This window comes from Corapipo altera, unplaced genomic scaffold (assembly GCF_003945725.1).
Source record: "Corapipo altera isolate COAL_440 unplaced genomic scaffold, ASM394572v1 68, whole genome shotgun sequence".
Lineage (NCBI taxonomy): Eukaryota > Metazoa > Chordata > Aves > Passeriformes > Pipridae > Corapipo > Corapipo altera.
In genome coordinates, this window is record NW_020884919.1 from 6653367 (window position 1) to 6673997 (window position 20631).

General features: G+C 39.2%; 2 protein-coding genes across 12 annotated transcripts in view; one reads left to right on the forward strand and one right to left on the reverse strand.

Moving 5' to 3' along the window:
• The window catches only part of MAP3K19 (mitogen-activated protein kinase kinase kinase 19), a 17794-nt gene extending 1802 nt beyond the window's left edge, over positions 1-15992 (forward strand). For 3 of the 5 annotated variants that reach the window (XM_027656275.1, XM_027656274.1, XM_027656276.1), the window contains 9 exons: positions 2436-2506; positions 3023-3107; positions 3882-4123; positions 4776-4819; positions 6382-8832; positions 9795-9944; positions 10153-10850; positions 12556-12643; positions 15668-15992. In XM_027656275.1, coding sequence (XP_027512076.1) covers positions 2467-2506; positions 3023-3107; positions 3882-4123; positions 4776-4819; positions 6382-8832; positions 9795-9944; positions 10153-10850; positions 12556-12622 — 3777 coding nt within the window. In that variant the 5' untranslated portion in view covers positions 2436-2466 and the 3' untranslated portion in view covers positions 12623-12643; positions 15668-15992. Of the gene's footprint in view, positions 1-2381; positions 2507-3022; positions 3108-3881; positions 4124-4775; positions 4820-6381; positions 8833-9794; positions 9945-10152; positions 10851-12555; positions 12644-15667 lie in introns of those variants that run through there. The other 2 variants (XM_027656277.1, XM_027656278.1) reach the window with 2 other exon arrangements.
• CCNT2 (cyclin T2) overlaps positions 13461-20631 on the reverse strand; it is a 26187-nt gene continuing 19016 nt past the window's right edge. For 5 of the 7 annotated variants that reach the window (XM_027656290.1, XM_027656289.1, XM_027656288.1 and 2 more), the window contains one exon: positions 15864-20429. In XM_027656290.1, the coding sequence (XP_027512091.1) occupies positions 19029-20429 (1401 nt within the window). In that variant the 3' untranslated portion in view covers positions 15864-19028. Of the gene's footprint in view, positions 13775-15863; positions 20430-20631 lie in introns of those variants that run through there. The other 2 variants (XM_027656286.1, XM_027656287.1) reach the window with 2 other exon arrangements.

Below are 20631 nucleotides of genomic sequence, written 5' to 3' on the forward strand. Positions count from 1 at the left end.
CAAGTAATTATATTTTTTTTTTGCTGATAGAATAAGTAACGAAAGCCTAATTCTTTCCCTGACTAGCAATATTGAGTGGCAATATGCTACTATCCAACAAAATCCACATAGGCCATTCGTTTCCAGTGACCTCTGTAGTGACTTTGAAATGAAGAGACAGGTACAAATAGTGTTACTTTCAATCACTAACTTGAGGAAAAGAGCAGAGAGAAAATATAATTTTATAAAGAAATTAGCAACATAGGAGCCACTAGGTGTCCTATTTTTATAGTTATACTTGTGGATTCAATAAATATCAACATAACTTTAAAATACTTTTCTTTTAGCCTGCCATGCACATTAAAGAACTTAATTACCTTCTATCACCCAGAGGTACTCAATGTAATAATTTGACACTGTTATTCATAAATGTTTAAATATATATTAATTCATGTACATTCGGGCATATTATATATCTGACAATATTATTTATTTAATGTACAATATCTTATCTGGTTTTTACTGTAAATTATTTATTAAAGAGTAAAGACATTGGTAAACATTTTAATACAGATATGAACTAATATTCGTGATTGTATTTTCTTTTATTCATTTCAATCCACTACCTTTAATTACTTTAGGTGCTCTTGTCACTTGAGAAACTGAAGTTCAGTATGTTTTTTAGAAAGAGTCCCAAATCCATCAAAACTATTAACTGAGATTAATTTTATTTCAAGAATTAACTGTCTAGAATTTCAAAACTTCAAATCCTTCTACTTAACCCTCTCATGTTTCTTCTTTAAGAGCCTACACTTTGAGATTGTTCTGTGTTGTTTTATGCCACTATCACCTTACGGTCTGTTTAATCTTGGAGTTTAATCTTGGAAAAGAAGGTTGGTGTTTCCATAATCATGAACCAGCTCACAGCACATTCACTCATTAGTTGTGGGAAAGGTACATTACAATCTTCTAATTAAGGGTAAAGTCTAATGAAAGTATATTTGCTGGAAAGACCAATATTAAGGAGCACTTTGTTCTCTCTGTGGGAATTCAGTAGTGCCTTAGCGATGATACAGCACAGGGGGCTAACAGCCATATAAAACAACATTAAAACTTACAATCACAATTGGGGACATTTCCAATTAAAAGTGTCAGGGGGGAGCTAATCTGTTTTGATCTTTTCAGTGGTTTTCAACAACTATCAGCTTTAATTTTTTGTCAAAAATACCATTTTCTTCTGAAAGAAACACCATTTAGATTAGCTACAGTTAGGAACACTGAAAAAAATCTCAAAAATAAATATTCCCCACTGAATTAATGTGTTGAAAACCTTTACACATTCAGATAATCATCATGCTTTCTTTCTGTGTTATAGAGGTTAGGTAGCTTTGTAAGATGATATAAACGTCTGTGGTAAGTGCGAGAAAAGGATCTGTGTATCCTGCTCCACAGTTTCACGCTTTGAGATCTGAACTGCTGTGAAATCTCTGTCCCACTGGAGTCAGGAACAGGGCTACTGGACAGCTGAGTTTTCCCAAGAAAGTTCTTTTCTACCAGAACTGTGGTATTAAATTCCACTGCAACTAAATGGCTTTCACAGAACCTGCTTTACAGACCATGACTTTGCTGTCAGTTTGGACAAGTGGTTGGCTACTTATCCTTCTTAACATATGTTGTGGAAAATAAATGTATGAAAAGAGAAAATACTTGCTGTTTTAATATCCTGAGATCAGCTCTTTCAACAACCAGGAATTATCTAACAAATGTTTTTAGCACTAATTTAATGCAAATTTCAAGGGGTTTTGGTTTTATAAACACAGTGCATTTTGAGTAATATGTTTTTCTAAACATATATAAAGATGCTCACAGAAAGGTACACTCATGGTTAAGATACTATTTCTGACAATGCAATAGTTTAAAGTGAAAACAAAAGTTTGCTACTAATAAGTTAACAGGTCAACAACCTCAGGTAGTGACTCTTGGCCATATCAAATTCATTCAGAGGCCTGACACAGCTCCCAGAAATTCAATGGCAACCAAAAAAGCAATCATATAAAGGCTAGTTATTTTTTATAATGTCCGCAATTTTAAAACATCTGAAAAATTTACCTTGGTAAATATTCAGAGATAATACATTGCCATTCATGTATTTATGAATTTATAACGGGTCTGAGATAAAGTGTGACATTCATACCTTGTTGATGTCAATGAGATTTTTGTTAATGTTTTCAGTCAAGTCGGTCTGGATAGTCTGGCCCAGTAGAAAAAAAATGCCCTGGGCTATTTGGTTCTATATGTTCTCAGGAAAGGGCATCAGATGCTACACTATAGGATTTTTAATAATTTCAGGTACTTTTAAAATGTTTTTGTCTTACTGATGGCTCTGGAATAATGAAATATAAATTACTGCTTTGTACATGTGAATTGGAAATCAATTAACAAACTGTTCTTTTCAGGTTTCTGGACCTTAATACATTTAAGGACAGTATGTCTGATAACCAACAAAATAAGAGGAGAAGCAAAAAAGGTAGTCTGACCAAAGTTTATGTGTATAAAGTGTAAGATGAGGGATCTGAAGAAGGAAAAGTACAATAATAACTTAACATCTGGATGTTTGTCAAAACTAAGCAACCATAGCAAAATATGAAATCAAACTCAGAGTTACTTTCCACCTTTGTAAAGCCTTGAGATTTGTTTGGTTTTCATATTTTTAAATGTTCTACTTCTGCAGAGTTTCTGTCAATATTTATCTTCTGTTCTACTAATCTAGGTGCTGTGACTGGAATTATTTTCAGATGTTCTTTGCTTTTATAGTCCATTGAATTACTACACTTACCAAATAACTAAAAATAAATCAGAGTTATGCATTCACATTTAAAAAAAAATTAGTCAAATGTAACATCCTCTTGTTTTTTTTTCCTGATAGCTACTTCATGTACTTCTTTATAATAATATTTTAATGCCCAAAAACCACCATGTTTACAGTGTGTTACTGGTCAGTGAATTAAACTGGTTTTGTGCAAATACTGATGTACTGTTGCAGGTTGTGGAAGTGTTGCTGCTCTTCAGGATGCAGATAAGACAATGGAAGAAATGTATCAGTCATACAAAGCTCTAGGAAAAAACAGGTTAGTCATATTACTGTTTTATTTGCAGTTGAGTGTGCACAATGAAGACAAAGCAGGTAGTAGTCTGTGAGTAAGAAAATATTTCTTAAGTGCCAGACATTATATTCAGCTTTATATGTTGTGTGGTGTTTATCTCTTCCCAAGGGCAATTATTTTCCACTGCTGGAGGCAGGATATTGCATTAGATGAACAAATTATTTGGTAGAATATGGAAAAATATGAGATATGGTTTTACATTAGAATTTGACTTATTAAAACCAGACAATTGCATACAGCTTTAAGATAAACTTAGGCTGTATTTTTGTACCTCTTTTCAACCACAGTATTTATCTTTCTCCATATTTTTGCTTCTTCAGAAAACAGGTGGCAGGAATCTGTTCTTTCAGGCAGGCCAGAGCATATTTTTTAAGTAACAAAGGCACATCTGGGCCTCAGAATTCTTCTGACACGCATTCCTGATGAGTCATTAAAAAACCAAACTGGAAGCAATCAGTTTTTGTCAAGAAGGAGAAGGTGAACAATACGTTTTTCAATTCCTGCTCTTGCTTGGTTAACATTCTCTGTCATTCATTCTCACTTGTAGTCAGTCTCTGGCTTTGCAATCAGATGCTTCCAGGGAGAGGCACAACTTCCCAGATAAAGAAAGAAAAGATACTTTGGCATTTTTGGATTTAAAAAACTCCTCGTTCCCTTTGTTCTCCAGTCATATGATTGTTTGAGCTGCTCCTTTAACTTATTTTCACTCTGTATTTTGGTTTTTGTTTTGTCTTTCAGCCAAACAGCATCAACATCCAGACCATGGCCAGACCAACAAGTGGCACGTTTTCCAAGTAAAAATCTGTTTGCATTACAGAAGAGACATCCCACTTCTTTATCTTTCTTCCCAAAGAAAGACTACATGGGGTATGCCTTTGACTTCAGCTTTCTGCTACGGACCTCGTGCCCAGAATACAACATTTTAAAGTCATTCGTGGATTTAGATACTTTTCAGATAATAAAAGCACAAACACAACAAAGTAAGTTCAGTTTAAAAGTCACAAATTTTATATGAAGTTATGTATTAGTTATCATATGAGATGGCAAAGCCTTAGAAATCCTTTTTCTTTAAACTTTAAAGTTGTCTTTATGTCTGTTCGACTTCTTCACATAGACTTCAGCCATGTTTGAAGTTAATGATAACTTCTTTAATGTTATGTATTGCAGAATGAAGGAGCTAAAGAGAAGCAATGGCAAGCTTCACCATTCTTGTTACTCTGTATAACAAAACTGAGCCCAAAAAATGTAAATTTAACTTTCTGTACCTGGAGTGGGACCGTGATGGCATCTCTTTCACTTTTCCCTCATGCTGGCAATATTAATTAGCTGCATACCGTAGTTAGCAAACATCTAAAATTGTGAAGGATTTGCTTAAGTTATTAATGTAAAAATATTCTAGAAGTGTAATATTTTATCATTTTCCTTAGAAAATGGAATTGTGAAGTTCAGTATCACGATGAAATTTCAACCTACAACATTTTCTGCACTGCAGATTTGTATCATAGTCCTGAGACCACCCATCTGACAGATTCTTGGTCCCCTGAACATCACAATTTGAAATGAATTTATAAATGAGAATTGTAGCATGTTTAAGAATATCAAATTAACATTTCATTTGTTTTGATTTTTAAGGGTTAAATATAACAATGCTAAAAACCAGGAACAAGAGATCTAAGGTAAGAAGGCATTAGGTATAATCACTGATAAAAGTATTCTATCCTTTCAAAATCTTAAAAATAGAAATACAGAAGTCATGTAGGTAGTTTTCTTAGTCTCAGGTGGATTTTTTTTAAGGAGGTGAAGTATTTTTGCATTTATTTTATATATATATATGTGTGTCAGCAAATCCTGAGATGTATATCAACAAATTGCCATCAATTTGCCAATTACATCAGGGATTTTTGGTGGTAAAAGGTTGAAAGTTCAAAAAGATACAAAACCTCTTATAATAGAAATATGTAATTTAATTTAATGTATGAACATCCTATATGTTAAAAATATTAGATGTCTAGTTTTGCCAAATTTAAAAAAAGCCCAAACAATTTTCTTATATTGAGTGGTAATTTAAAATTGAAGCTGAATTTTAAAACAGTCTTGCTATTAGATGATTACTGAAATTGATTGTACTAACAAATAATAAATAATTAGAATTAAACATACTTTAAATGAAATTTTGTGATAAGTGCAAATGGGATTTTTGGACATAACAGTTGTACTTAGAAACAAGCTCACAATTTTACATGTATCAGTGCTTCACACCATGTGAGCCTTAAAAGTTACAAAAGATCAAATATAGGTTTTTTAGAAAAAAGAGAATTTGGCCTTTATGGATATAAATCAATAGTCCTTTGTACAAAGGACTCATTGAATCAGGTGTAAACTTCAGTGAAGCCACTGCAGGATACAACAGGGTTCAGAGGAAAAAAAGGAAAGAAAAGTATAGAAGTAGGAATAAGAGATCTGATACAGGATCATAAAAAGGGTTATGGGAAAAAAAACCCAAAACATTTCAAATGGATGGAAATATTTAAGCAAAATAATTTAGCTGCCCCCAAAGTGATTTAACACAGCTTTATTTCATACCTTGGGCTCTGATGACTCTAAAGCCATATCATTTGGGATAAACTGAGCATTCATATTAATGCCCCACAGGCCAGGCGAAGCCTTCAGAACTGTGGCTTTCAAACCAATAGACATTGCTTTTCCTGGCATGTTCCAACCTCAGTTTGCCCTTGGAATGCAAACAAAAATTTCCTGCAGATTGCAAACTGATGTGGAACATAGACATGCAAATAAGTACTCCGAGTAGATGACTGTGGGATTATTTCTATTGCATCCATTTGCGTAAAAATATACACTATATTCAAGTTTATTTTTGTTTCATTTCCTATAAAATAAAGAATAGAAGTACTGTTTTCAGAAAATTATTCTCGCTGTTCATCTAAACAGTCACAACAAAGTGCTCCACTTCTCAGACCTTTCAAAGAAAGGTGTTACCTTCCACTAATGTGATGGGAAAAGAGGGAAGAAGGGAGGAATAATAAAACACATCCCCTACCTAACAGACTTCTATGTTAGCAGCCATATGAAAATGGCCTTTGGGTTTATCCATTTACCTTCACTGGAACTCAAGTGCAGACTGTGCTGTTTTCCAGTGTACCCAAAACTCTCAGTGATTACATTTTACCTGTATCTGTGTTGTAGCACATTATTAATGTTTTTTTAATGGAAATTACAGTTTCATCTACCACCAGTGACATGTGAGCCTGTAAGAACAATTCATCTTGCTCCTCTAGAGGATGATATTGTCAATGAAAGCAGCAACATCAGAAATATTTTAAATATTATGAACTCTATTCCTCAGCCTATAAAATCAGTTACCGAATTTTATCATAATCAGTTAGACAATCTATTCAAAAGGCACGGTGAAAAGTCATCAGACTTGATTGTGGCTACAATTTCTGATAAGGTCACTCCAACAGAAGACCTGTACTGCTTCAGCATGAGGAACTGTTCTAAGTACCCCAACAAGAAGAAAGAAGGAATTCAAAGCCATTTGGGATGGAGGGAAGCTGAGGTAGGTGCCCACGCCAAGAGCAATGAGCAGGTGATGTTCCAGTGCTCAGCGGTTTGTGAGAGCACCGATCCTGTGAGCCAAGCTGGGCTCTGTGGTGACGGTCACCCCCACCTGAGCTCCAGTGATGCTCTGGTCAGCTGTGGCAGAGCTCAGACAACATTTACCATGTTGAGCAGCAGCGATGCCTCAAGAGCTGGCAATGAGCAAAGGGCAGCAGAGAATTGCTGCAGCACTGGCCCTGAAGAAGGAAATGTTGCAGAGCTGGCGCTGGATTGTGCACCATGTGAAGGTGCTGAAAGTGCAAACTCTGTGCTTGGCAATCATGATGTAGATCCTTCCTGTGAAAATGAAGTGGCAGAGGCCTACCATACCTTAGAAGATAATTCTGTAGTTGCAGTAATTCCCACAGCAGAAGTTCAAGATCCCTCTGGAAAACAAACAGAAAATCGTGTCTGTCTCTCTGAATCTGAAATGGAAAAAGAAAAAATGTCAGAAGCTACTCTGGAAGACCAAAGTGAGCTTGTACCTGCTGTTCATGTTACATTCTCTGAGAAAGAGCCAACCAGGGAACCACACAATGCTAAACAACCACCCCCAAAAGAGAGTTGTGTTCATGGCCTGCCTCCTCAGGGTACTCAGAGCTTCAATGTTCTCTCTCACAAAGAAAATGACAAAAATAAAAGAAAGATTAATAGAAATAAATATTCATCCAAATCTAAAATTAATAACAAGCTAAAGATGACTAAAGACTTCATTGTTTCTGATGAGATTACCACAAAACATAGTGCCAAGAGTCAGATTTTTCCTTCTTTAGAACTGCCACAGGTGAAATCTGAGACTTCCCTGAAGTGTCAGAAGAAAAACCCTCAAGGAGAAAAAGGCCATTTTCCTCAGAGTGCTCAGAAACTCAAAAAGCAAAGTTTCTCCTGCAGTTGCAAAAACTCAGTTGAGTTAAAGAAAAGTGTTACTCCACTTTCTCTGCCACACGTACCATCTGCCTTAGATTTTGGAGACCTGAAATACAGTGACATGTTCAAGCAAATCAACTCAAATGACCAAGGCCCTGGGATTTATGAAATGTTTGGAACTCCTGTGTATTCCCACGTGCGGGAGCTCGAGCGACATGAGAGCAGGTTTTATAAAAGTGTTTGTTCTGCTCCCTCAGGGAGAGGCACTGTCAGCACCTGCAGATGTACCTGCGCCAAAGGGAGAGAGAGCAGCAGGGTAAGAAACACTCCAAAGAAAACACATCCCAAGCCAAAGAAGACAAAACCTGTCACTAAACAAAAGCAGAAAGGTTCAATCCCAAAGGATGGAAGTACTAAGTTGAGTGACAGCAACACAGAGCAAGATAATGTGGTAACTTCTGATGCAGATTTTCAAACAAACACGTCAAGGAGCACGGCACTGTCTCATGGAGACACAGATCACCAGCGTATGTTGTTAGAAGGGCTTTCGCAGTCAACTAAGCAAAATGAAATATTTTCAAATTCAAACTTATCGACTATCAAAGAAGTTACTTTGGAGCAGTCTTTAGACAGCCAGGATGTATCCAACCATCAGAGAGCTTCTCCCTGTAGCCAGAATCTTCTTCAGCTCAGTGATGAAGACTGCAGAGACTGTGTTGTTCCGAGGAGCAGTCTGCTAACAGCAGACCAGAACATCTGTGTATCCCAGTGCAGAGGGAATATGGATGGTGGCAAAGGCCTGGAATCAGACCAGGCCTCCTTCAAGTCTGTCAATAAGTGTGAAGCATCACCCTTTTCAGATAGACTGGAGTGTCAATCCCCTACAGAAAAATCAAATCACAGTTGGGCAAACACACTCCAAAGTAGTATTTTGGCAAATGAATTGACTCAGCCTTCAGTGACTGGGACAAAAAGTCCTAAAAGCCCCAGTTTCCAAACAAGTCAAAACACTTTGTCCTGGACAGATAAAGATGTGACTGATGAGTTGCTTTGTTGCCTGGCTGAAGAATTGCTAATGCTTGAAGAAAAGGACATGAACTCTACGAGAACAAAAAATACAGGTTCTGAGGTGCAAAACACACGTACTGAAGAAGAAAATATGATTAGTGGAGATGGAGCAATAGTAAATAATGCACTAGAGAAGGTAAAAGTAATTTCTTGTAACTTGCTACCTCCTTTGAGTGATGCTTCACTCAAGTTTGGATGAAAGACAGGAGATATGTGCTTATTAAAGATCCAATCTCTTTTCCTTGGGCCAGCGGACCACTGATTCTTCCAGTGCTCTGTTGAAGACACCCATGTTAGAGGCTGCATGTCAGGACACAAGCCAGAAGATACTAAGGCAGGACAAGAATAGCTGTCAAAGCTTATATCATGGGTCAAGATAAATTGAGAAGTTGTTGTGAAAGAAGAGAATAGGCTATTTTAATTGTAGAACAGGTATAAAATGTTTGGGGCAAGGCAAAAACTCTGGAGATCTTGAAGCTAAGGAATATGAAAAGATGCCACAAACAGTCCTTGTATACCAAAAAGGGCAATGGCCTTGAATCTGTGAGTGCAACCAGACATTTTTACAGGTCTGAATTACAAGTACTGTCTTATCAGGAAGACTGAAGGATATTTAATTAATGTTTAATCAGAACTTGGAGCTCAGAAGGCTCAGATTCTGGCCCCCGAGTCAGTTAAGAGCCGTCACCTACCAAGGTGCTTATCTACCAGCACTGCTCCTCCTTTGCCCTGTTAGCTTTTGGGCTGTTTAAATCACAAATTTGTAAGGGAATTTCTTTCACTACCTGTTGGCACACACACATACCCACCCCCCCCCCCCCCCCCCTTATGCTTCTGCAGACACAGGTGCCAGTTATACCTCCATTCTCACTACACAGATCCCTGGCTAGATGGAGGAATTATTGCTGTCTTACTTACCTAGCCTTACCTAGCACAGCAATTGTATGGATGGGCTGGGTGGGGTCTGTGTATATATATAAATCTATAGAGCAGAGTCATGACAGGAAAAAATATTCCTTATAAAAATTGTAAGGACAATATGAAGCCTTTCTTTTCCTCTCTGCTTTCTCCCCGCACTGACCAACACCTTTCAAGCAGAGTTGCAGTAAAGCCTTTTTGGCACCAAGTGAAGAAAGTGGCCTTCTAAATTTAGATGAATCTACTAAATTTCCAGGAAGCAGCTTAACCACCAAGGATCCTATCATGTGGACAAGAGGGGAAGTCCTTGGAAAGGGAGCCTATGGCACAGTAAGTGGTGTATGAATATTAAGAGATGTGCTGGTTGTGGCTGAGCTACACTTTATCTCATAACTGGCTGTTGTCCTATTCAACAAATTACTTCAGTGTTTTGAGTTATACAATGAGACACAAAACATGACAAACACAAAAATACTATTTAAAATAAGTAAATACTTTATTTCACATTTCATTTTCATAATTGCTGGTTTCATTGTAGGTGTACTGTGGTCTGACCAGCCAGGGACAGTTAATAGCTGTAAAACAGGTTGTTTTGGACACATCAGATCAACTCACTACAGAAAAGGAGTACCAGAAGTTTCATGAGGAAGTTGATCTCTTGAAGACATTGAAGCACGTCAACATTGTAACTTACTTAGGGACTTGTCTGGAACACAACATTTTAAGCATTTTCATGGAGTTTGTTCCTGGTGGCTCCATTTCCAGTATTATCAATCGCTTTGGCCCGTTGCCAGAAGTTGTCCTTTGCAGATACACCAGGCAAATTCTCCAGGGGGTTGCCTATTTACACGCCAACTGTGTGGTGCACAGAGACATCAAGGGCAACAACGTGATGCTCATGCCCAGTGGGACGGTGAAGCTCATTGACTTTGGCTGTGCCAGGCGCTTGGCCTGGATCGGCCCCGGCGGCACCCGGAGCGAGACGCTGCGGTCCGTGCACGGCACTCCCTACTGGATGGCTCCGGAGGTGATCAGTGAGTCTGGATACGGGAGGAAATCAGACATCTGGAGCGTCGGCTGCACCGTGTTTGAGATGGCAACAGGAAAGCCGCCCCTGGCTTCCATGGGCAGGATTGCAGCCATGTTCTACATCGGGGCCCACAGGGGGCTGATGCCTTCCCTTCCCGAGGGATTCTCCAGCGCTGCCATGGATTTTGTGCGTGCCTGCTTAACCAGGTGTGGAGAACCTTAACTGGAAAATGAAAGGAAGAATGCAGACAGTTTGGATTGTAGAGATTGTTGGCAGGAGCTTAGGTTACAACTCATAATGTACGTGTCTCTTTTGTAAATGCTTAGGCTTCTCAGCATTTCAGGAAAGCCTCTAAATAATAGTATATATAAAAGAGCTTTACTCTCTAATGGTATGGAAAAACCCTCACAAATTCTCTTTTTGTAGGCCTTACACATCATTTACTTTTTTGTAATTTTCATGTAGAAACACCACTGAGTTTTAGACTAAATGTTTGATAAATTTCTTTGATGTGTTTTGCTGATCCAGTATTGCTTGAGTTTTGCTTATGTCAGGCAAGTTTTTTTGAGGACAATATTCTAAATGAAAGCGCTTCCAATTAATTCTTATCTTCTGCAGTGGAAAAATCTATTATCACTGCCAGTCCAGGAAATACTTGAAACACAATCTTTATTAGAAACATAAAGTTCTCTACATAACAACCCCAAACCACTAGCATCCACTCATTATAAGAATTATTTTTGTGGTGTTTGTTTTGTTTAAAATATCAGCTGTGTCCCAATGTTTAAATGGACCATCAGTTTCAAGAGCTAAGTTCCTGACCTCTGTGTAGCTTTTATAAAATTAGGAGCAGTCTTTTACGTATCTCTAAAGATCAGATTTGAGTACAAGAGAGAAGCATGTAATTTGGTGGGCATGGCAGTGGTCTTGGGGGCAGGAAACCTGATTTCTAATCCTTGGATTAGAATTGTTAGGGAATGGTTCTGGTTCCTGTGGACCACATAACAATAAGAAAAATTGTGGTCTGTATATAGTGACATCATATATACTTTGATTCAGAGAGAAGAGGGTTTAAAAGAGAGAAGGAATGTTTAGGTAGAGGGAAACATACAGCATTTAGCTTTTCAAAAGTCCGGAGGCACCTGTGGTGACAAAAACAGTGTATGATCTCACCATGTCCTAAATATAAATGTCTCCCTTATCCCATATTCCCCATTAGTTTATTATTTGAGGAATTGGTGCCCTTTATTCCTTTCCCTGTTTTTTTCCTTCCAAATTGAGGGTTGAAAAAGCCCAAAGCCCTTGGCTCTAGCAATCCAATACTGTAATTACTGTCCTGTAATTCCACAGAAATCATGGAATGGTTTTGGTTGGAAGGGACCATAAAGACCATCTAGTTCCAACTCTGTGCCATGGGCAGGGACTCCACCCACTAAACCACGGGCAATTGTTCAGGGCCCCATCCAGCCTTTAACAGCTCCAGGGATGACACATCCACAGCTTCTTTGGGCAATCTGTGGGCTCCTTAACATGCATGACATTGACTGGAGATGACAGAACAGCCTGATTGATGGAGGATCAAACAAATAATTACCACTCTTAAATACATTTTTTGATGAACCTGAAACAGCCAAATTAGCAGAATTATTCAAACCTCTGCAAAGAATTTAGAGGAATAGAGACTGATTTCTTTAAGAATAAAATATTTCAGTTTTATGATTCATAAATTCCAACAGTCTTTTCACCTGAAGCCTCCCTTCCTTTCTACCAGCTTTATCAAAAAAACCTAAAAACGAGTAGTGACTGGAGAAATAAGAAAAAAAAAAAGGCTAATTTTGCATTTAGATTTTACGATTCCCTCAGAGGCACAATACTAATTTTATGTCCTGATTTTTGAAACCTTCAATGCAGGGATCAACATGAACGCCCCTCTGCTCTGCAGTTGCTGGACCATCCCTTTGTGAAAGGAAGACAGTGAATTTTTCAAAACTCTTGCCAAGTGAGTATCCATTTGCCATATAAAAGATTTCCACTTGTGAAAAGAGACCAGAAGGAACAGGACTTTTAAGGGACAGCGGAAATACTGGAGAGAGTTGTGTACAAGGAGTCTTAGGCCTTTGATTAAACAGGCACACCAGGCTTCAACCACCCTCAAGGTAAAAAGGATTTTATGTTTGAACAGACTGTCTTGTAGGTCAAGTTGTGCCTCTTGTCTCTTGTCCTGTCACTGGTAACAGTGAAGGGTCTGGCTTTGTGTTCCTTCCTGTCCTCATGGGGTATTGATACACGTTGGAAACTTGAACTGTTTCTCAAAACACTTGAAGTGACCACTTTATAATTAGATGACATGTAACAGTCTCCATCTGCACTGCAAAAGTAATTGTAACAATTAGTAGAAGTAGCTACTACTAACTGCACAGAATTAAATAAAATTAAAAAGTATAGTTATATAGTAATAAACCAAAGTAAAAAAGCAGGTATTAGAATTTAAAATGTCTTGTTTCTGGTAAGATTTCTTCCAATCAAAATGGGGTAAACTTTAAGCCTTTGTGAGCACCCAGGCTCCAGGAAGAGATGCAGTAAAACTCAGCCCTACAAGTGTTCAGAGCTGAGCTCTCAAGGATTCAAGGCACTGGCTTCAGTGCCAGCAGTAACGTGAAAATTAGTGTTTTACAAAAGGGAAAGAAGGAAGTTCTAACTTCCTCAGAGTGCTAAACACTTTAGTTTCACAAATAGCTCTCAAGCTTTGTTTAATGCTAGTCGCCTGATTTCAGAGAGTTGGTCTAAACTTTATAAAAGCAAAGAGAAACCAGTACTTCTAGCAAAATCCTTTATTGGTAGTTTCTGTAGGTATAACGTCACATAACAATGACAGAACATAATGCCAGTATAAGAGAAGTCCCAACATCACAGTAATCTTCCAAGTTCAAGCAGTTAACAGTCCTATTTCGAGGAATACAGGTTGGTGCTCATGCCAGGAATCCATGGCAACGTCACGTTAAAGGATCTTCACATTTAAGTACTTTGCAGAGTAAAGGTGGGAGCCCTGGCATAGGAACTCAGGTGGGATGTACATAATTCCATGATGTGCATTAATTCTTCTCAGATTAATGTAGTGTCTCCAGCAAAGCTGCAAAGTAAATGTGAGGTTTTATTTAGCATGAAATGAAGCTGAGATGACAGATATAAGTGGGGAAGAATGGGAATGCTCTAGAATATATAGTTAATTAATAAAATGTCAGCATTATAAATCCCCTTCCTTATGCACATGACTTACAAGCAAAACTAACGTCTCTTGTTAGCACTCTCCAATATTAAGGTTATTAGTTATTTGTAATTTAACTGTCATGTTTAATCCAGCTAATTACACTAAAATTAGTTTGGAACTTAGAAGTATGTAAAACTTGAACCCGAGCCTTTAATCAAAATGTGAAAGCACATTTTTGCTTTTGATTAACCAGATGTTGAGAAGGAGGTGGCAGTTTAAGGCCAGCACTTGCAACAAAGTATTTCAGCCTAATCTGCTGGAGATGGTGGGGATGTGCCTGCAGCCCAGCCCAGGGCACAGCACAGCTAAACCAAGCAGGACATTGGGCTGGGGAGTCTCGGGTCACTCGGCTGAGCCAGTCTAGTAGGACATTCTAGAAACAAGTCTAACTTTGCCATTTCTTACTCGAGGAGATCACAGATTTTCACATCCAAATCCAGATGCCTAATTAAGGTGTCTAAGGTAGTCAAGAGAAAGGGTGCAAAACCTTGAAAACTGTATATTCCATGAGAAGTGACTCAGGGAGGAGGGTGACACTTGCTTAATTATAGTACTCAAGCAGGGCAAGTCTTACTGGTTTAAATCTGAAACCAGTAAGAGCCCATTACAACTCATGCCAGGCTGCCAAGCACTAGGAGGGGTGCTTTGCTGTGACTCCAGGTTTCCTACAGATTTGGGGCTTAAATCAGAGAGCCTGAAAACACACTGTTCTTGTATCATTGCAGGGTACTTGCTAGTCCTTTCACACAGTAATGTTTGAAGCTCTGAGCCACTGCTCACATCTCAGGAGAAGGGAGGGTCCTTAGGAATGCCAACCACCTATTTTACACCGGTCTTGGAACTACCAACAGCAATAGGATGTAAAAATTTGCATCTAAAAATACATCTACCTCTCTTTCCAAGGAAGCAGACACCTAGCCTAGAAAACCCACAGTGTCTTGAGATTATTTGGGTTCAAAATCAGTGCTTTTTCACAGAGCTAAGCAGGAACTGATGCCATTTTTCCACCCTTCCTGTGAAATCTCTGGTTCTTGCACAAAAGCAAAAGAGAACAAGAGTTCTCCTGAGGAAGGGCCTCCAGTACACACAGTCCAGTGCCTTTTCTCCCCTTCTTTTCCCTTCTCCCAGGGACCTGCACCATGGGACAGCCTCAGAAATTTTACAGATGTTGTCAAAGACCACAATCTCTGAACTATGGCAAGGAAAATGTTGCCATTATAGGTGCAGGAACGCAGAGGAATCAAACCCAGCTACTGAAAGATCTAAGGTTAAAAATTGGATTTGGGTTTGCTATATCCATGTCAGGAGCCAGAGAAAGTAATTCCCAGCAGCAACTGGAGAGAACACTCCTGGCACTAGTGATCTACTTTTTAAAAGGTCTAAGAAGTTAGGCATTCCAGAGGAAGGAGGAATTAATTAGCTAGTTTAGTTTGGCATAACTTCCAAGTCTTTGAAGACACTTATTTTTAGAACTGATTATGGGAATGTGCATTTACATCCCAACTAAAGAAAGCAAAGTGTTTGTCCAATTCCCTTCCCTGCAAAACAAGGATTGGGAACCCTTCCCCCCTTACGGTCAGAGAGATGCTTGGTGTACAAGTGTCACCCACCCCCTCACTGCTGAAAAGAAAAATAATAACCCTCCCCTGAAGCCTGGCCAGCCCCTACACAACTCCAGGGTACAAGCTCTGGCCCCCAGGGCACAGGGAGGAAGCATCTGGAGAGGGCATAACAGTTCTAGAACTTACTTTTCAGGTACCAAATACCTGATCACCACAATGGAACGGGAGCAAAGGAAACAAATGAGGCTTCAGACTTTCAAGCAGTCTGTTATTTGACTGATTTGATGAAAACCAGCAATGTTTAGCCAATAACTGAAAGAGGACCTTTGTGTTTCCAACTTTGTAAAAATTCAACATAGGAAAATGGGATCATTTCTGCACAATAGAGGTGAGGTAGGGAATTTTATTGAAAATACTTTTTTTTTTTACAAGTTCTTAGAAATAAAGTTTTTTCTAATCTCACACAAATGGCTGTACCTCAAAAATGCAACTAAGCTATTATGAAACATTTATATTTACAATTAGCCAGAAGAATGTACAGAACTGCCATGTTATGCAAATAGCCAAGACCCAGCTCACAGTGAGATACGTCAGCCCAGCACTCCCACCATCAGGAACAGACCAAGATTCAACATATGAAAGAATTTCACTATTCTACAAACCTCAGATCTCACAAACAGGGAGGATTTTTAATAGTGTTGTACCAAGGTCTCCACTACAGTGTCATTTTACAAATTATATAATTCTTGTACTCAAATTTATAACAAAAAATCTGTAATAAGTGATGAACAAAGGAACAGTGTTGACTTTGAGCCTTTTATTGCATTTATTCAGTCATTCCCGTGTGCGGCCAATGCCGATCCCGTCAGTTTTCATTCCTTCCCACCCCTCAGCCAGGCTGCCATTCACACCAGTCACTAATTTCAGTCAGGGCAAACTAGTGGCACCTGGCTGCATCTCCTCTCCCTCCCTCTCAGCCCCAGGGACCACCACTGATTTCAGCGGTGGAATTCAGTTCCAAACACAATGACACGTACAGTTTCACCTATTTACAATGACATTGAAAACCAAACTCCATGAGTTTTATGGACATCCTTTACAGAGAAACCAAAACCCACTGTTTGGATCTCAATGTAGCATAGCAACATTTTGTCCACTATTATTTCACAACTTCCCAGAATCAAAACAGGAAATAATTCTTTTGAAACAGCACCTTAGGAGGAAGGCCTATGCTCATTCCAATGTATATTAGACAGGCACTAGTTACCATCCAAACATTTTAACTCCAGGTTGTGACAGAAAATGCTATATATACAGTACAATATATTGCTTATCCAGAGTGGCTGTATAAGATGCATTTCTGGGCACATCTATTTAAACAGACTCAAAAAGAAAGTACTGTAGTGCTTCAAAGACAGATTAAGACAGTTTCCTGCTATGTCATCTCTCTGCCCAGGCTCTGGTTTAGGACAGTATATAATGCAGATTACATTGGTTACAAATCAGACCCAAGAGCAGCACTGATATGGAAAGGAAAGGGACTATAAAAGGATAGAAAATATCCAACAATGCAGAAGTTTGTAACAAGAAGTTACATTCCCAATGTAGAAAAATAACCAAGTCAGTAGGGATAAGACAGCTTTGGATTTTGTACACGAGCCTTGACTTAAGATAAGATATAGCAGAAAATGCAATCAGGTTTCCATTTAAATATTCCTTAAAGTGTAAAAAAAGTATCCATAGTTCAAATAAAACTTATTCAAGTAATTACAAGCGTTTGCATTACTGGAAACAGAGTATTACATAGTAATTGATATACCTGTAGTTACATCATACAGCAACTACCAACCGGGCTGAGATTGAACAGTTTTATCATGTAAAGCACAGGTGAGTAAAGAACTGGAAGGGCAAAGCTGCAGATGTTCCTTGGGGACTTACAGAGTTAAAGGAGCACTGAGGGAATGAGGCGGCTTAGCAAAAGTTCACATCATGGTCACTTCCAAGTCAAAAGAAGTCATGGAAAACTGGCTGTTGCTACTAGAAATCTACTGAGTTCATGTTGAGGTACTTCATAGCTTATGAAAAGTTTGAGTAACAACCCAGAAAGTCAGTTCTCTGCTCTCCAGGTGGCTGAGCTGCAGTACAGGCTTGGAGAACACAAGGACATTGACACCCGTCATTCCTCCTGCAGGCAAAGCCCCTGGGAAGAGCAGCCGAGCCCTGACACTTGCAGGCAGATTAAATGGATGCCAGTGGTTTAACTGGGACACTGAGGGGTTTTCTAACCCCCCCAGAGCTGAAAAAACCAGAATAAGCCTCTTCCAATTTGGTAACTAATGACAAGTACAATGCACAGAATCACTGGTAACTATTTTATTGTTGGAATATAAAGCTGGGATATCAATAGTTTTATTCTTATTTACTGTGAAGACTGCATTCACCTGTAAAAGAAATATGGCATCACACACAAGTACACTTTTTGGATTTCAGAACGTGGGTATTATTCTGAAATGGTAATGGGAACAGTGACCCCTGCGCACTATTAGAATAAATTATGATTTAGTTTTTCTTTAAAAAAAAAAGATGATTTTCCCACAATGACAGCTCTGAATTGCAGTTAAGTCACGTTACTCTACATAACCATTATTAACAGCTCTGTGTCTACTTTACTGCATCAAGCCAATAAACATTTAAATGCACTTCACATCAAAAGATTATGTAAACTTTTATTTTAATTCCTTTTTCCTTCAGAAATCTAGGGACATTTCTGAGGTGTGGCCATACTGAGTGGGCAGAGCCTACCCCCTTTCCTGCCTCCCTGCTAATACTGTGTGGTGCTGACCCTACTTGGTCCTGGATGCTCCTCCAGTGAAGTGTCCCTTTTAAGCGGCTTCCGATAAGGCCTACAGTTTAAAGATAAACAAGACAAAGTGCCATCTTTGTTTGAGTAACTGATGGACTCTGGCAAGATAAAATAATGTGTATTCTGTTACACTTACAAGCAGCTCCAATCCTGAGTATTTATGGTATATCTAAACATACAAAAATGTATGTACATTTTTCTCCACTTCCTTGTAAACAGTTGTCAGTATACTGTTTTTAATCCCTTTATCTTTGAAACATGCAAATCATACATACAGTATAAATACACAAGAAAACAATGACACTCATCCAAAAACTAGGCAACAAAAAGTTGTGGCTGCAGTATTGAAAATCATAAATAACCAATGCTCGAGGCATCCTATGCACCTAAAAGCGGGCATTCATCCTACTGTTCTCAGCTGCAGTCGTAGAAATACTGAGAGTTTTGCACCTTCCATGCTATTACAGTATTTATAACACTATCATATGTGGAGATAAAGACTTGTTTACTATACCTCTTCTTCTCAGAGTGAAGGATAAAGCAGCACTTACATATACTGAAACCACGGCAGCAACAGCTGGTGTTGCCACTGCTATATTAGGAAGTTTTCCATTCTAACAATTCTTAAATTAAAAAAAAAAAAAAAAAAAGGCAACAAAAAAAAGGTAAAGAAAAACAACCTAAGAACTGACTACATGTTCATTCCTTGGGCACTTAACAGCGAATCCAGCATGTCGAATGTGTCTTTGTAGTCCATATGCTGGCTGTTTGTACTGTACTGGGGATGGGCATCAGGACCGTTCTCCACTGGTTTCTTGTCCAGTTTCACGAGGGTGCTGAGATGTCCGTAGCCCACCTGGTATGTGACAGGGGGAGGAGGGGGTAAGGGTAGGTTAAAAACAGAGTTGTGAGAGGATACATACTGCTTAACAGAGCAAGAACTAGATGAACTACCTGAACTTTTGGAACTTTTGCTCATTTTGGAGTGGTGGTTGTGAGAAGCATCGTTGCTGTGCAACTTCTTTCTCGAAGAGCCGGAACTAGAGGAATTGCCATCACTACTCAGGCCAACGGGACTCCTCAGCACAGTTGGTGTCACTCCGTCAGTGCCATGTTTGCCGCCACCCCCGTGGGCGTGGGAGTGCTTGTGGCCCACGCCATGGTGGCGGTTCAGCGAGTGTTCCTTGTGTTTGTCCTTGTGCTCTTTGCTGACGTGGGGACTCGAGTGCTTGCTCTTGCCGCTCCCCTCGTCCGACGAGCTGTGCCTTTCTGAGGAAGAAACCTTGATTTTCATTTTCAGCTCCTCCTTGCTGGCCCCCTTTTCTGTGGGCGGGATGGGTATGCGCAGTTTGAGCGAGCCACCCTTTTCCTTCTTATCAGACAGGTGTTTTTCAGGCTTCTCCGAGTTCCCAATGGGAATTTTCATTTTAATGGGAGATGTAACAGAAGAGCTGCTGGCCGGCTGTGGCTGCAGGTGCTTTTTATGCTGCTGCTCGCCCGGGGTTGCTACATAGTGTTCTCTGACATCTAGTTCAAGGGTCTCTAGTTTGCGCTTCTCCCTGTATTTATCCAAAGACATTTTCTGAGGAATTATTACAGGAGCAGCGACTTGTCCGTGGTGTTTGTTTCCTGACTTATGAGAATACTCTTGTTTGACAGTAGAATGCTCAGCAAGTTTGTCAGGTCTGTGATGTACTCCAGAGTGCATCTGTACAGATGTCCCCGGCTGGAAGTTCATGTTGTACTGACTCGCAGGCAACGTTTCCTGCTTCTGAGAGTATATTTGTTCTGTCCGTGTTTGCTCTTGGTGCTGAGGCCATTCCTGGTGTGATGCCAAACTATATGAGGTACTTGGCATTCCTGTAGCTAATATTGCCAAATTTTCAGGTGCATGACTGTCTGGAACAGAAATACTTCCTGAGGTCAGAGGTACTGGTGTGGGAAATGATGTTGATGGTTTTTGGAAACTTGTGTTTGCAGCTACACCAGTCACTGTATCCACCAAAATGGAATTCTGGACCAAAGATGAACCAAGAAGTGAGTTCTCAGATACCTGTCCATCACCTTTAGGTTTCCTAGCTGCCTGATTTGCCTAAGCAAAAAAGAAAGAAGTGAGAAAATACACAGCTTAGAATATTTAGACAGTCCATTGGAATTTAGCTCTGAGGTGAGGATAAAAGCTGACTCAAAGTTTCACCTCCTCCTGACCCAGTCACAGGAATAAACAGCACATACAATATAAATAAACTTTTCACTTTGGTTCATAGTTCTCCTAGAAGTTCATCTCTTCTTGC